Source organism: Pseudopodoces humilis, chromosome 9, assembly GCF_049639895.1.
Source record: "Pseudopodoces humilis isolate 2021_Gansu_Grassland_sample_001 chromosome 9, ASM4963989v1, whole genome shotgun sequence".
Taxonomy (NCBI): Eukaryota; Metazoa; Chordata; class Aves; order Passeriformes; family Paridae; genus Pseudopodoces; species Pseudopodoces humilis.
Window position 1 is genome coordinate 3,013,522 of NC_142208.1, and position 17,298 is coordinate 3,030,819.

At 48.6% G+C, this 17,298-nt stretch overlaps 1 protein-coding gene across 5 annotated transcripts in view; it reads left to right on the forward strand.

The window, feature by feature from the left end:
* RNLS (renalase, FAD dependent amine oxidase) overlaps positions 1–17,298 on the forward strand; it is a 52,497-nt gene that overhangs the window by 34,212 nt on the left and 987 nt on the right. For 3 of the 5 annotated variants that reach the window (XM_005530734.3, XM_088059847.1, XM_088059844.1), the window contains 2 exons: positions 7,958–8,131; positions 14,939–15,114. In XM_005530734.3, the coding sequence (XP_005530791.2) occupies positions 7,958–8,131; positions 14,939–15,114 (350 nt within the window). Of the gene's footprint in view, positions 1–7,957; positions 8,132–14,938; positions 15,115–16,680; positions 17,132–17,298 lie in introns of those variants that run through there. The other 2 variants (XM_014259500.2, XM_088059846.1) reach the window with 2 other exon arrangements.

The window sequence follows — 17,298 nt, forward strand, 5'->3', positions numbered from 1 at the left end:
TTCATTGACTAATTTCTCAGGGTTCTTTCTAACTGAATCTTAATTTCCAGGCATGTCCAAAATCTCCTGGAAAATTCTGGGGCTCTTAGTTCCTTGCTGGAAGGAGTTATTCTGTGCTGGTGACTCCACAGCCAAACAAAACTGGAAGAAATGTCCCAGCTGAAATGTGGGCATGTTGAACCATGACAGGACTGGCTTCCTTTCCCCAGGCAGGTTGTGCTGTAACCACAGGAAGGGCTTGGATGGTGAAAAACACTCAGTTATTGTCTTCTCCTTTAGTTTTACTTGCTTATAAATGTCATATCCTGTTCTTCCCAGGGTGGAAGCTTAGCAGAGGTTCAGATTTTCAACTGTCATTAATTTTGGATCAAAACCATGGATGCAATAACCCATGGGGAGCTGCATTTCTGTGCTGTGGTGTGTGGGCATTGCACGACCGGATTTTGGGTTGAGAGTCAGCCTCTGTCCTCACAGCTCAGTCCTCCAAATAACCAGGCTGAAAAGTTGTTTTCTTCATTAATGCAAATCCAAGGAAATGTAAATCTAATGTCAGAGTGTGCATTAAACCCACCTGAGAGTGAGCACGCTGGCTGAAGGGAACACTGTGGATGTGTGTAATGCAGGGTAAAAATAGACTATGGAATTGGGGATGGAGGATAGTGGTTTACCAAATTTAAACATTATGTCTATGTCTGTTAAAAGTAACAAAAAGTATTATTTCTGTGGATCAAAGTTTTTGTTGTTTTTTTTTTAAATGAAGTACGAGTTGAGCATTGAAGTGTTTGGCAGAGATGCCACAGAGAATCTGCCCTCTTTCCTGCCCTTCCTCCAGGAGACAGGAGTGGGTGGCTCTCAGCCCCTGTGCCAGCTTTGCCCTGTGATCTGGAAAAGCTGCAGTTCCATTTCTCTGTTGGTTAACAGATTAATGGAGATGTTCCTCGTGAAAATGGAAGGTTTTAATTTAATACTGAGTGAAATACTGAGGACAAGGAGCAATGGCCATAAACTTAAACACGGGAAGTTCCACCTCACCACGAGGCAGAACATCTCTCCATGAAGGTGGCAGAGCACTGGAACAGCTGCCCAGGGAGGGTGTGGAGTCTCCCTCTGGATTCATTCCAAGCTCACCTGAAGTGCTCCTGTGTCACCTGCTCCAGGTGGCCCTGTCTTGGTTGGGTGTTGGACTGGATGCTCCCCAGAGGTCCCTTCAACCCCAGCTCTCCTGTGATTCTATGAATTCCCAATAATCTCACCAAGAGCAGCTGATGGACAGTTTATCCAAGCTTGGTTCTCAAAATCAGAAACTTCATAAAAAACTCACTTGTGCTGCCTTTTTCTCCCCCAGCATCTCTTTTCCACTTCATCATCTACATTTCCAAACGTGCCTTTCCTTCACGTGCCACAGACTTTAGATAATGAAGCTTTGTGCCAAGTGAGCCGGGGCTGCTGTGATTTGAAGTAGTTATTTAGGTCCTTAGTGTTGCACACACACAGAGGTGAGGGATGTGTTGGATCTGAGCAGGATTATTCCAGAGCAGCGCAGAGAATATCACAATAACTCTGCTTAGTGATCATTTTGGTGCAGACACAGCCCTGGATGGCTTTTAACTGTTAACTGCTGCCTTTAAAAAAAAAAAAAACAAAAAAAACCCCCAAAATTTCTGAGCTGTTTGATAAGGAAGCTGAGCTTAAAACCAAAGCCTTTCTCATAACCTCTGCTCCCTCCTACGCAAAGCAGCAGCAGGAGCAGGCTGTGTCTTGAGGAGGCGGTCAGCGCGGTGGCAGAGGGCCAGTGGCACGGGCTGCAAGGCCTGTCCTTTGTCCCCACGCAGCTGGAGAGCTCGGGACAGCAGCTCCTGACCCTGGAGAGCAGTGGGAGAGGTCTCTGCCAGCCTGCTGGGGAAGGAGAGGCAGCCATCCAAGGAGGTTTTGTTGTGATAACGTGCCAACCTGAGTAAGTCACCTGCCAAGCAGAGCAGTGACAATGAACTGTCCCTGCAGGTATTATCTGAGCTGCCCATTCTGCTGGGTGAATCTCTTGAGATCCCTTAACTTCATACCTGAGCTGAAAATACCTTTGTAGCAGTTTTACCACAGTTTCTAGCTTTTAGAACAGTGGTGGTCACTGGGCACTGAGAGGTGCCCTGTCACCAGCGGTGTCGGAGTGATGCGTGTGGATTTGCTGCAAGTAAAATCTTAAGCAAAGCAGTCTAAGGAAATCACAAAACCTTATGGGGCATAGGGTCAGTGGTGGGGTTATTGAGGGCATAGCTATGAGAGAGGCAGGTGGTCACTGAAGTGAAGTGTGAGAAAAAATGAAGAAGTTGGAGGGTTTTGGGGTTTTGGAAGCTGCAGGGTGGCTGGGCAGTGACAAAGTCACGAAGTTCAAGCCAGGCTCTAATACTGTTCCCATCAAAATGGAATTATTAGAATAAGAAGTTTACAGTGAAAGAAGACAAAAAAGAGCAATCTTCTGAAGTAAAAAGTCCAGCATCCTCATGTTTTGCAGTTTTAATAGCATTTCATTCCTTAAAAATACTGCCAAGGGGATTTTTTCTCCTTGCTGCTTTGGTGGCTGGTCTTGTCTGTTTAGCTCTAGATTTACAGTGACCTTGGCAAAACCTTAATAAGTGATTTTGAACATACTAGGCAGTAGCTGCTGTGCACTAAAGCAGAGGATAGTTCTGGCTGCTTGTTACCTTTTGGTGGAGCTGGTGATTGCCAGGATGCAAAATCCCCTCTGCCACTCGACAAGACTGGCTGGTGAAACAGTGAGGGTTTTCCCTCTCATGCCTGGAAGTCTGTCAAGCCAGGATTTTGGTTTCTGTGCCCAAGTTTTCCCACACACTCTTAGGGTAATGCAAGAGCTGGATCCAGGTGTCCCAGCTGCGCTCTGACGTCGTGTGGTGACTTCATGGGGAGATGAGTCTCCACAAGCTTTTAGCGGCACTGCATTAGCAATAGTGAAACTTTCCAAAACAAGCCTTGTTTTAAATACATCTCACATCATAGCACCTGTTTTTCCCTGCAGTCCTGATGTGGTTTCTCCCTGACCCAGCAGCCTGAGTCCTGCACTGACCCACTGTGGCTCTTGCCCATCCCTGCTCGCCCAAAAGTGCAGGTGGGAGCCCAGCCCTTGTTGGAGCCTCTGGCAGCTGCCACAAGCAGGTGGTGAGGGATCCAGGTGTGCACTCCTGCAGTGCCTCTCCGCAGAGCAGGGTGTCTTCAAACTGCCAGAGGGCAGGGATAGATGGGATATTGGGAAGGAATTGTTCCCTGGGAGGGTGGGCAGGCCCTGGCACAGGGTGCCCAGAGCAGCTGTGGCTGCCCCTGGATCCCTGGAAGTGTCCAAGGGCAGGTTGGAGTTTGGGGCTTGGAGCAGCCTGGGACAGTGGAAGGTGTCCCTGCCCATGGCAGGGGGTGGGCAGAGATGATTTTTAAGGTCCCTTCCGACCCAAACCAGTCTGTGATTCCCTGATATTGCAATCTCCTCGTGCACTCTTCTGGCAAAAGAGTAAAAGTCCAGGGTTAAACCTTGATCACCCCAGTCGGTTCCTGGCCGTCGGAGCAGCTGGGTTTATTTCTGCCTCCCTGGCTCGCTGCTGGGAGGCTGGGCTCCCTCCTGGATGCCTGGATGGCGTGGTGCCCGTGCTCCCAGCCTGCCAGCTCCAGCCTTGGCTCTCCTCTGTCCTGCTGGCCCTAATGGGATCTCTGGGTCCTCTCCTTCCCACAACACGAGTGAGGCAGAGAGGTGACATTAAAGCCCTGGAACGGCAGATAAAAGGCCCTGGCTGTATTTATTGAGTGTTACAGATAAGCAATCCAGTCTGCTGTCAGTGTCTGCAGAAACAGCAAATAAAGTGTACATGCCCCTTGCTTTGATGTGATGAAATCTCCAGAGGACTCTCACTTCAGTGGCACTCGCAGTGCAGCTGTAGCTGAATCTTGCAGTGGAAAATACAAGGTTTTCATGTCTTCATGCATTGCTATAAAAATATCGCTATGGCTGTATGCTGGGCAATTCTGTGTTCTGAAAGCTAGGGTTGTTTGGGTTTTTTTCTTCCAAAATGTTATTAAAATCATCTTAACCATTTTTGTTGGAAGGGGAAAAATTAATAGTTATTTTGTGGTTTCATACCCAGCGTTAAAACAACAGTCTGGTTTTCATTTAAACCAATAAAAGTATGGAAATTCAAAATGAAGGTTCTCTCCATGTCCTTAGATCAACTTGTTGGCCTTGCTGCAATGCATAATGGATGGAGCAGGGGGAAAACCTCAATCTTACAACTCTTAGCTTTGTTTTTGCTTTTTTTGTTGCTGGATTTCAAATCTGACGTCACTTTCTTGCCTGTCTTCCCAAGCTATAAAAACTTCCTGGATTTGGTAAATGTGCAGCTGCTTAGAACCCAGTGAACCATACATATATTTTTTTTTTAAGAACCTAAGCAGTAGTGAAGGAAATTAGTTAGCAAAGGCACATCAGTAGTTGAATTAATGCGCTTTCAAATGTTGGGGTGTGAAGCTGACTGTTTGGGATGAAGGGTTTTAGTCAGTTCTGGTTTATGGTGTGGTCAGAAAGAGACCAGAGGGGCAGCTGGGGCACAGCAAACCCCAGCCAGCCCCAGGGGAGCAGCCCTGGGGTGGGGCCCTGAGTGGTGGGGGATCCCCATCCCCAGGGATGCCCTGTCATGGCCTCAGTGACCTGGTGCAGCTGCCCTGAGCCTGAGCCTGGGGTCCAGGGCCCTCCTGCTTCCAGCCTGCAGTTCCCTCCCAGCTCTGGTTTAGCCTGGGACGGGGCAGGGCTGAGTCTGGAGGAATCTTTATTCACAGAAAGGGGTGCTCAGGCCTTGGCAGGGGCTGCCCAGGGAGGTTTGGAGTCCCCATGCCTGGAGGTGTCCAGGGAAGGGCTGGACGTGGCACTCAGTGCTCTGGGCTGGGGACAAGGTGGGGATGAGGCACAGCTTGGACTCCATGGGCTGGGAGGGATTTTCCAGCCTCAGTGATCCTGGGACTGTTCGAGCTCCTCAGTGAGTCTGGGGTTCACATCTCACCAGGTGAGCAGCCTCTCACTGCCCCCAAAACACCTGCAGGCACTGGGCACTGCAGCAGGCTCTCCTCAGCCTGGCTGGTATCCCATCTCCTCAAGGCCCGGGAAAAAGTCACTTCTTCCCGATGCTGTTTCTTCCCTGGCCACTGTGAATGAGCTGCCCTGGATGTTTACAGCCCTTTGATCTGGGAAGTCACAGCCCTGGAGCTGCCTGCCTTCCCTCTTCTCCCCTCTCCTGGCCTGCTCGGCTGGGCTCGTGTCCTTCCTGCACTTCTTCCCCGGCCAGGCTCCATCTGTAGGTGTTTACACCTGCCAAAATCTCAGCTTATCCTCCATCCCCTCTCTGCTGTCCAGCACCCATCCCCATGATCCTGAACACCTTCTGAAGCTTCAGAGCTGGTGGACACAGCTCCATAATGACATGGCACCTCTCAAATGAGGTACTTGAGAGCCAGCTGGCCACCTCAGCTTTGGCAGCACTGAACGCTGTGAAGGTTGTACCTGCTCAAGGGCTCCCTGTAATAAACCTGAAGCAAATTCCCACCCTGGGGAGCAGGGATGCTCAGCTCCGTCGCAGGGAATTTGTTTCACAGGCTGGAGGAGGTCTTATTTTCCTTTCCCTAAGGGAAAAGGAGTAGCCAGAGTAGCCTGGGCAAAGGGTAGTGTTTTAGATGGGATGTTACAGCTTCTTGTTTGTTTGCTTGTTTATAGGACTTTGATATTCTTTGGAAGAGCAGCAAGAATGTGCAATGCATTGTGATTATCTGTGGTGGCTGTAAGAAGGGGCCTGGTGGTGATGGGCATCTGGGAGCCCAGCTGGGCACAGCTCCTTCCTGAGAGGGGCCAGGGGGGTTCTGCGTGACATCTGTCCCCTCTGCTGTGTTGAATGTGTTTAGCAGCAGCTCTGTTCCCTGTCTGGGCTCCTCTGGTCTGCCAGGAGGAACTGGGACAAGCCCTGGGGAAATCGCTCACGCCGCTGTTCCCGCTGGAAAGGAGCCCCGGGATGGTTCCTGGATGCTGGCACTGGGTTTAAACTCACGGCTTTAGCGGGAACTTAGGCCAGAGAACATTTCCAGCGGGGTGGGATGTGCGAGGTCCTGTCCTGCTGGCATCCTTTCCCCCAGGGCAGCCCTCCATCCTGCCCCACAGCCCTGCTTAATCCCCTGGCTTCCCCTCCAAGCCACACCAGAAATCCCCCTGTCCTGAGGGCTGCAGTAGCTGGAGGGAAGCTGTGGAAGAGGGGAAGGACGTAGGAGGATGGAGGTGACAGCCTGCAGGAGACTCGTGGGGCTGGGGCAGTCCTGCCAGTGCCTGGGTCAGCCTTTGAACGGCACAGAAGACTGGGATGGAAGCCAGAGCCCTGCCTGGGGCGTGCCAGGCTGCTCTGGGCCTTTGGCATGGAGCCCCAGGCACCCAGGAGCCCTGGATCCCAGGGGATGAAGAAAGCAGAGTGACCTTGGAGTAGATCCTTCTTGGAAAGATCTGAGAGCAGGGGTGAGAGGCAGCTGGACCCCTCAGCTCCTTCTTGGAGGGAGAACTGGAGAGGGAGAGGGAGCTTCTTCAGAGCCCTTCGTGCTCAGCCAGTCCTGCTTCCTCCACCTGGCACCTCCACCACCGCCTACTGCCAGATGCCATATTTCTCCTCCTTTCCTCTCCCCAGGTTTTGCGGCTTGGTCAGTGTTTCTTCCTGCTCTCCCCATTTCTCTGTTCCCCAGCATATTTGTGGGGGAAATAGGAAAAAAAAGTACTTCCCAAGTGTTTTCAGGTTTTTGTTGTTGTTTTTTTTTTTTGGGGGGGGGACATTTCAGGGTTAGTTTCTGGTGGGATTTGAGGTGGAATCCGACTTGTGATGCTCTGGTGTGCTGGGCATTGGGTCAGGCTGGTGGGGGAGACCCACCAGGAGCCTCAGCTGGGAGAGCTGGCAGGACACAATCCTGTGCCATGAGTTTGGGATGGCCCTGCTGCGGCAGGGAGGTGGGGCCAGGTCAGCTTGACCCATTGTGGGGTGAGCTGTTCCTTCCTTCCTACAGCATCAGCTGAACTTTTGTCTCTGCGTGCGCTGCTCCAGCTGGCAGAAGCCTTGGACATCCATTCAGTCACAGGAAGAGAGACGTGGAGCTGGACTCCACAATTAGCCAAGCTGGTGGGATTCTCTGTGGCATGAAATTAAATATTTGAATGCTTACAGTGGGGCTAATGCTGCTTTGTGCAGCTTTTTATGAAGATTATGAAATTGCTGCAAAAAGCAGATCTCACTGTAATTGGAAGATAGAAGAGTTAATCACAGGGAGGAATTAGGATTTCTACTTGCCCTGAAATTTTCTAAACTGCTTTGAAACACCTTCAGCTGAAGGAGCTGAGCTTCACTACGAGCCTATTGTATGCTGAGTGCAGGGTTTTCTTCATTCATTTGAATTGCAGTGCAGAAGCCACAGGGCTCTTTTCCCCAGAGGTTCAAGAGGCTCTGAGTTCATTTTGTTGATATGTGAAGTCATTTTGGTGCTTGTCGAGCCATACGACCATTTACTCGATGTCCTCGAGGCAACCCAAGCATTTTATTGCTATTTATTCACCCTTTGAGAAAAGATTTGAAACAAAAAGTCACCGAAGTCATTGAAGTTTCGAGTCAGAGGCAACTGAGGGGGAGTTGGGAGATGAACCCGCAGCAGCTGGGGGAGGGTCGTGTGTGAAGGACACACTCTACATAATGCACCATTAAAACTTCATGAAGAGGCGTCCCAGAAAAAAATACTACAAAGCACTAGGCTTAATATTAAATTCTTAGTTTCAGCAGTCTGGTCATTTTCAGGAAGGGAAATAATCAGCTTAACCGCAGCATTCCCATATTTAATGTTCTGAGAGGGATTGTCTGATTTTCTTTCTTTTTTTTTTTTTTTTTTTTTTCCACAGTAATTAATGAAAGTCAAAAGCAGCAACTGGAATCTGTGAGCTACTCATCCCGCTATGCCCTGGGACTGTTTTATGAGGCTGGGACAGGGATTGCTGTCCCCTGGGCTGCTCAGTACATCACTGATAATCCCTGCATACGCTTCATCTCCATCGATAACAAGAAGCGCAATATAGGTCAGTGCTCCCATTATTTCCCTTAAACACAGCCACAATGGAGGGTGTAGAGCATGAGAAATGCTGTTTAATTGAGTGTTGCTATTCTGAACAGGGCGAGTATTTAACTCCAAGCCGCGGCGGATGGCGTTTAATGTCACATTTGGCCTGTAATAAAGCACACAATGAGAGCGGGCCGGCCCTCAGAAAATCAGCCCCCAGCACATGGTTTACGTTAGTGCGTTTATGAAACCACTGTCAGGGGATTGGAGACATCAAAATGTTGCTATTCCAAGAAAGAGCTGGGGTTCCTTTGTTTAAACACTGATTCATGCACTCGCCAGTTTGTCTCCCCTCACCAGTTACTCTGCAACTCCTGCTCTTTCCACAGGGCTTGGAAGCAGGAATGAGTTGTACAACTGGAGCTGCTCAGCCCAGTTCAGAGTTAGCCAGGGTGCTTTTGTGATCAGGGAGAGTCCCTGAAATGGCTGCATGTGCTCGGTAGGGCTTGGAGAATATCCCCCAAGACAGACCCTTCTCTCTTTCTGGAGGATGGCAGTGGAAGAAGGGTGTGTTTTGTTTATTAAATGTGCTTCACCCGCCAGGAGTGTGGTGCCATAGATTAACTCGAGAAAAAACACCTGCAGACAAGTTAGAGTCACAGAATCCAGGATGGTTTGGCTTGTGAGGGACCTTAAAGACCCAAAGTTCCACCCCCTTGCCATGGGCAGGGACACCTTCCACCTGTCCAACCTGTCCTTGGACACTTTCAGGGATCCAGGGGCAGCCACAGCTGCTCTGGGCACCCTGTGCCAGGGCCTGCCCACCCTCCCAGGGAACAATTCCTTCCCAATATCCCATCCATCCCTGCCCTCTGGCACTGGGAAGCCATTCCCTGTGTCCTGTCCCTCCATCCCTTGTCCCCAGTCCCTCTCCAGCTTTCCTGGAGCCCCTTTAGGTGCTGGAAGGGGCTCTGAGGTCTCTCCAGAACCTTCTCCTCTCCAAGCAAAACATTCCCAGCTTGCCCAGCCTTTCCTTGTAGGAGAGATTCTCCATTCCCCTGTGGAAGCACAAATTTGTTTTCCCTAAGAATTTAGCCTGTTCATCTGAAAAGAGTGAAAACAAAACAGAAGAATGGCTGGACTGGCCAAAATAAGGATGTATCCACCCTGATGTGCTTTCTCCAGCAGGGACTGAACAGTGAATATGTTAAAAAAGGAGCTTAAGGAAAGCCAAATACAGAGTGATCTTTTTTTCTCTGGCATTGTCTCCTTGTTTCTGACAGTGTTCAGCTGGAGATTTTCTTGCATCTGAGATTCTGTTGCCATTGTCACGTTCAACGAAAAATACCTGATAGACAATAGGGCCTGCTGATCTTACCCTCACCAGTGTCAAGGAGGAATTCACCCATGCTTTCCCCTCCTCTTTGCACCAGCACCAAGAACAACAAATATGGAACTATGATGGAATTATCAGACAGCTTTGCTGTCTCCAGATGCAATTGAACCATGTACAAGGCACATTATTTGGGGCATATTGTTAACAAATATGTAGAAAGTACCAGAACATCAGTGTTGGCACGTACCTTTCTCACTGAAATTTCCCTTGAATTGGGGGAGAGTTCTGTTCATATGAGCAATTTTTTTCCAAGAAGAACAAACTTTGTGTGCGTCTCTTCCTAGGAGACAGACTTTAGACAGCACAGGCAAGGGAGGCTGAGTGTGAAATTTATTTACATGTGAAGTTCTGCAACCAAAACACATGAATAAAAAGTTCCTTTATGCTTGTTTTAGCACATATGCAAGCATTTGGCATCTGCATTTTTCTTCCTGTGTTTCCAGCTGCCCTCCAGAACATTTCAGTGGGAGGCACACAAGCACCTCGCTGTCCCTTTTAGCTTCACTCCACTCGTCCACCTTCCCATTCTTCTGTTCTTCAACCTTGATTATTTGGACTCATCTGAGGAAGGGGATGGTGGCAACCAAAAAAGTAAACAGTCAGAGGAAGCAGAATGGCTGGGTGAGGCAGCTGAGATCTTCCAGGGCAGTCATCGTTCCCAAAAAGCCATCGCTTTCTCCAGTTGTTTCTTCACCTGATGTATCCACAACTAATGGAGGTTTATCTCACCCTCACTGCCACCTCAAACAGTAGCTTTTTAATAAACAGCCTGGAACAACAGAAATCCAGAGGAAGTAACTACAGCTGATAGCTGTGCCCTGCAGGAGGTTTGGAGCTGGACGATCTTCTATCCATTTTATGATTCTATGATCCTGTGAGCTTTCTGCTGAGGGCCTCACATATATAACATCCCCCTAAAGCAGGTAGTACAGCCTTCAAAAGGCCAAAAGGCAGAGGCTGGCCCTGCCTGTGGAAGCCCAGGCTGTCCTTGTCACTTGTCTGAGATGTGGCAGTAAAGCAGAGACACCCAACCCACGAGCGTTTCACATTGCACCGGCGAGACACAAACCGGCCCTGTCGTCGTGGGTTTGATAAAGCAATTTCTCTGATGCCACCAATTCCTGGTGTCATCAGGAGTCTCCAGGAGGGAAGGCTTTTTCCATCAGCTGAGGATCCCAGCTGCTGTCGGTAGAATCCCGTCCCTGCCTGCAGAGGTGATGTTACATAAGGAGGAGCCCACGAGAAGCGTGTGCTGAATTCCGCGTGTGCTGTGCATGAATATTAAACACTTTGTGGGATTGGCTGCCTCAAACACCCCATCCATATTTATACCGGGTCGGGGGGACAGTGGGAATTCTCCAGCATAAATTATTTCTGGAATACCGCAGTCTTTGCATCTCTCTGCATTCCAGGAGGACTAAAGATAGATGACACATGAAAGGGGAAGTGGTTCCTTTCTTTTGCTCCAGGATTGCGGTGTTATGTAATTTAAAGGGAAGATCTGCCTTACAGGTTTTTAGCATTGTATAATTCCTGAGTGCCCTCTTTAATTTTGAAACAGAGATTCCTTTCCTTCCTGGAAAAAAGAATTTTTAGGAAGATGAAAGAGTTAAAAGAACTATTTAAGTTTTTGCCTTGTTGTGTTGTAACCCTCTGCCAGCCCTGCCTGCCTTTTAGAAAAATAATCAGAAACTTGGTAAGGCTAATGAAATGCTGGGTTTCTGAATATAAAAAAGTTAATGTCATTCTTTCTATGACTTCTCCCAAATGCCCAAATGTGCCTTATCAGGCAGGAGATTTTATTCTAGGGAGAATGTGCGACCTTAGGAGCCACAGGAATTTCTGAGGATAACTGGAGAAGCTCCTGGCCCTCCTTCCGAACAGCAGCGTGGCATTTTGAAAGTGAACCTCCATCTCTCTTGCTTTCTAGGTGTTATAAAGTTGATTACTGCACTTTTTTAAACTTTTAGGTAGGGCTTATGAGGCCTGCACATCTCTTTTGGCACCTCCCAGGGAGCAGGGATGCAGTTCCAGCCTGTCTGGAGGTGTCCAGCTTCCCTGTTGCCCTCCACACTGACCCAGCAGCATTTCCCTCCTCCAGGGTTTGTTTAGTGTTACAAAAGCCCTTTCCCCTCCTCTCCTGCTACCCAGGACCAGAATGGGGTTCAGATGGCGAAACACACCTCCCCAGGAAGCTTACAAATTCCTGAGGGTCAGGAAACAACCTCATCTTGTTTTTTATCGGGATCAATTATGGCTCCAGGTTTTGGGCAGCAACACGAGAAAAATACTCAATGCTGCTCCCCTAAGATGGGGAGAACATTCCTGTGGGAGATGTGTGCCTATCACATCCACAGACAGTTTTCTGCTGGAGACCAGGCTGTAACTCTTGGACGATCCCTGAGCACTCCAACAATCGTAGAAAACGATCTGGCTTTGAAGCTGGCCCCACTTTTGAGCAGGATCTTGGACTAGAGACCTCCAGAGGTTCCTCCTGAAGTTCTGTGACTCTGAGACAGACAATGTTCTGGTGAGGATTTACTGAACACACTGATAAGTGAACTGGGAAGCGAATCTAAGCAAGCCCCCTTGGCAAAGACAGGAAATTCTTCAAGATCTGTCTGCATTTGCTGCCCTGCAAGTTTCAATGTTAGCGCAGCTGAAACAGTAAAAAAATCTTCCTTCCTCTCTGTGGATGTTTTGTGGATGCATCTGTGGAGCTTGCAAATTGAACTGCAGGCTGTGGCTGCTTACTTTTATACCTTTATGAAAGTAGATCTCCCTCTCCTGAGGGTCAGTGGGTTTATGGGATCTGCATGGTCTGTGAGCCACAGATGTGCCCCACAGCGGCCCTCAGACATGGTTTTCTCTCCTAGAATATTGTTGTTTGGGAAAATACAGTTGCCTTTTGCTTTCTTGGGGACAGTAGGAGCTATAGCTGCTTCTCCCTGTCTTTGCCAAGTCTCCTCTCTCTGGCAGCTGAAGAGCAGGTGGGTCCTGCTTAGGGTGCCCTATTAATTTAGTCCCAAGAGCACTGTGCTCTGTCCCCATCCTGGCACCTTGAAATCCATTTAACCTGCCGATTCCTCCTTTTCCACCGTTCCTTTTCTAACCTGTCACGCTCCCAGAACATGATAGACACCATGCTGACCGTTTCCCAAATGGATCCTGTGGCTTTCATGCTCTGGTGGGGTTCTCTCTGCTAAGGGAACTTCAGGTCCAGGGATCACATCTCATCTCTGAAGTACTTTTTCAGTTTAGGGACTCTGAACCCTGACCTTGGCATAGATTCACCACAGAAAAGTAGATTTTGCATTTTGCCAGGAGGAATATTTTGGTGGGCAGATGATCCACCATGGGCTTTCTCCAAGAACATATGTCTTGTTTCATTGTTGTAATCACAATTTCATATGTTTTATTTTACTGTAATTTCTCTGTCTCGCTCCATCCCTGAGACTGACGGTAAGGAGGACGTGGCCCCACAGGAGCTGGCTTGACACCCTTAGTACCATCTGAGAACTTGCCAGGGCAGGAGGAGATCCCTGTGGGAGGACTTGGCACCGGGGGCTGTTCTTGTTGTCACTGCCTGGAGCAATTCACCCACGAGCCTTTTCATCCCCCTGTGACAGTGAGAGCAGCTGGACCAGGACACCGCAGTTCTGCACTAAATGTGTTACTCAAAGCTCAGAGCCACATTCCTGACTCCAGATGCCCTTGGGCTGCAAGCCACCGTGGCCCTGGGTTCTGTTCTCTGTGCTCTTCTCCAGGGCACTTTTTATTAGCCCCATCCTTTTTCTGGGAGCTAATACTCCCAGCAGGCTTAACCCTGTATGAATTCTCACTGTCAGCAGTCTCTCCTTCCCTTTTTCTGCACAGCCTGTATGATTCCTCCAGCTGGGAATTGATGACGACTGTTGAGACAGTCCCAAGACGTTCAGAAGAAGCCGATGGCTCCCGCCTTCTGCTCACAGTCCAGAAACCTTTCCCCTCATTCCCAGGTTCTAGGTCAAGATGGAGTTTTCCATCGCTCAGGGCCCTGTCCCAGGAGTGCTCCGCTCACACAGGAAGGGGTTTGGTCTTCTTGCTCTTCTGTCCCTCTCCATGTCTGTGGAGAGACATCAGAATACCTGGTTTCTGCCCCAAAAAGGGGAAGGAAAGTCTGAGCAGCATTTCTGATGCCCACAGAGATATGTCCTGTGGTAGCTGTGAAACCAGGAAACATCTTCCTGCCCTTTTTGCCATGTTTTCAAGTGCAAGGGTTGGCTGAGCCGGCCCACCCTAGAAAGAGACTCAGAGAGGGGTTCCTTCCACAGGAATTTAAAGCAGATTTGGTACTGCTGCAGCTCTGGAGTGATCAGACCAGGACAGGAAGCTCACCAGAGAAACACACTTTGGTTGCCTTTGGAAAGCTGGAATGTGCCATCTTCCCAGAGGGGGTCTCTGGCTCGAGGGGCTGGGGATTTCCTGACTGGCAGAGCGGTGATAAGGAGTTTATCAAGCTTGGTGCCCAGCAGCCAGAATGGTCAGAAAGTGCTCAGCCACCTCTTTCTTCATGGATTCCTCCGTCAGAAAACACGTTTGCTGAAACTAAAATCTTCTTCTAAGAATTCAGGCAAAGGTCTAACCAGGAGAGGCTTTCTGCTTCCAAAGGAGGGAGTTGCTGGGTAAGGGGGTGAGAGGGATTCACTCAATTGAACAACCAGCTCAGCTGAAATGCAGCATAACCCACGTCGTGTCCTTGCTCCATCCTGCTCATCGGGGCAGGAGTGACTCACACAAGGATCTGTTGGATCCTCATCCTGCCTTGGCACAGGGAAGTCCCTGAGCCCAAAAATCCCCTAATCCAGGCAAATTCTCCGGCTGCTGGTTGTTAGGCCGCATGTGTAAAGTGACAAACCAACATGCCAGTGGGGACAGGAGTCACCTGCTGCAGAGAACCTGCAACCAGCCCCAAATGTAACAAAGCCTGGCCCTTTCCAAATCTGCTGGGATCAACATCAGCACTAGAGCTATGATTCCATGGTCAAAAGATGAGAACAAACATTTGTGACAGGACAAAGGGTGATGGTTTTAAACTGAGGGAGAGGGTCGATTTAGATGAGATAAAAAAACCAATTTTTTTACAGTGAGGCTGGTGAGGCCCTGGCACAGGGTGCCCAGAGAAGCTGTGGCTGCCTCTGGACCCCTGGAAGTGTCCAAAACCAGGTTGTTGCAGAGATATCCTCTTTGACTTGTGTTCTTGTTGTGAACAACTTGGGTTGTTATTCCTTGTGCTTTTTTCCCACCTGGTAGAAGAGGGTGGTACCACAGATATTTTTGTTCTTACTGACTCCTAGGCCAGAGGCACAATTATCAGCATGTGGGGAAGGCAGGTATGAGTGAGCAATCCTTCAGAAGCACCTCTCCATTTCTTTATTTTTTTCCTTTCAGAGTCTCCTGAAATTGGGCCCTCAGTTGTGGTGCACACCACAGTGACCTTTGGAAGCGAGCACCTGGACTCAGACCCTGCAGAGGTGCAGCAGATCATCCTCAGCCACCTGCAGAGGATTGTGCCCTCCCTGCCTGAACCCAGCAGCATCAAGTGCCAGAGATGGAGATACTCCCAGGTACTCCCTGCTGGGGCTGTGTGTTCCATCCTCGGGGAGCAGGAGAAGAGGGGATGGTTGCTCAGTATCCATAACACATTCCTCCACGTAGCCATGAGCAGCATCCAGAGCTGGCCAGCAAAAAACAGGTAGTTTTTAGCCATTTTTTTAACATTTTGGGCCTGGCTCAGCAGTGAGTTATGCAGCTCTCTTGGTAAGTAGGGTAGGAGTAACAGGAAGGAAGTAAATCCCACGTAATTCAGTGGGATTTTCACTGGTGCTTAAAAATCATGACTAAATGCATCTCTCTGCATCCAAAAGTATGTGGTATTATTAGTAAAATTCCCACCCTACCACAGAAGAGCAGAAGTACAGACGTGCTAATTGTGATTATTTGATTTGGCCTAGCTCAATTTAACAGAATGTTATGCAAAAAGTATTTGAAAGTAAACTACCTAAGGGTAATAAGAGCAAAATGTGCATATTTTGCTGTCTTCTTTTAAAAATCCAAGGAAATTGTTGGCGATTTCCTGAAGTGTTGGAGTGTATCTCCATGTTTACCCAAAGCCTCTCAAGTTTAATTACATTGGTGAATTTGAACGTGGAGGTCGACGCAAAATATTTACTTTTAAAGCAGTCCCCTAAAAATTTTTCCTTTTTTGAAGTTTCTGTGGATGGCTGTTGTGGAGTCTGCTCATACCCATTGATCTGCATCCAATTTGGGAACCTGGTCTCGTTAGCACAAAGTTTATTTTTCTGCGAGTAAAGTATTGGTGGATTGCAAAAGCAACCTTAGCACGGGTATTAATATTTATATAAAACATATCAAAATCGTGGTGTCTTCTCTGAGTCCCTCTTTATCAGTTCAGGGGGGAGGTTTTGGGAAAACCAGGTTAAGGTTCCCTGGTTGTGGCATCTGCTCTTTTCTCCTGCCTTACCTGCTGAGGATTGCTGGTGCTCACGAGAGCTGTGGGTGGGAGGGAGGAGAAGAGTTGGATCCAGCTCTGGAAGGGGCTTCCAAACCCCATCCAGCTCCTGCTTCTGTTGCTCTGACTCCAGCAGCTGCTGGTGCCACAGGAGGAATTATCAGCAGTCTGTAATTTGGTGGATGAATGTCAATATGTCTTAGGTTGCAAATAAGCCCCAGGAGGTCAGACCCGTTATCTCAATAAAGAGATCTCTAATGCCACCCTATAAAATAATCACTGCCTAAATGAAATATCTGGGGCAGAACTCCCTCTTTCTCCTAAAGCTGTCTTTACTTTCAGTTATAATAAGCAGTTGCCACAGAGGCCAGGGGAGCTGTTAAGATGGGTGCATCTTTCCCCTGACTCTTTTAGATGGGGTTTATCCTACTTGTTAATTAAATCCGGCTGTAACATCCTTCACATGGCCAAACACAATCCTGGGATTAAAATGCAGACATTACAATTATCCATGGCAGATGAGGGATTAGGACTTCCAAAATTCTACTGACACTACTTAGCAGCACAGCTGCAGTTCTGGATCCCCTTGCTCTAATTATGGTGAAGGCACCATTAGCATTCAGAGCCAACAGCTTCCCAGCCCCCCGTGTGTCTTTGGCAGAGTCACTTCATGTGGATTTACTGAGGCTGGAAAACACCTCCAAGATCATCAAGTCCAACCTTTGACCCAATACCAGGAGGGGTAGGAGCTGCATGGTACAGCCAGCATCAAATAAGCACTGGGTAGCCAAGAAGAAAGGACGCTCAAAAAAGACTTTTTCTGCCAAGTCTTTCTGCATTGTTTGTACTCATCTCGATCTGTAAGAAAAATTCAGGAGTAAATAAAGTACTGACTTAAAACTGGTCACAAGGGGGAATCTCTGTCTGAATTTGCCATACCTGGATGGACTCCTCTGTTAAGCTGAATAAAGGATAAGGGCTTGCTGATTTTGTCCTTTGAAGAGATGCTAACAGCAGTAGCAGAAAATGCAGCCAGCAACATAAATGTGGGTTCTTTGCAGCTCATCCACACTTGGCAGTGGCAGAGAATGGCTGGCTCCTCAGTGGCCAGCTGAGGGTACATTTGAATCCGTGGAAAAATGCCCTGGATTTAGCAAGATTCCTTGGAAGCTGACAGTCCCAAGAGGGGATACAGTAACGGTTTACTGGGTGGGAATCCAAGAAATTATCAAAAGAAAATTGTACTCTCTGTATCATGCTTTAGCAGGTTGGGCACCAG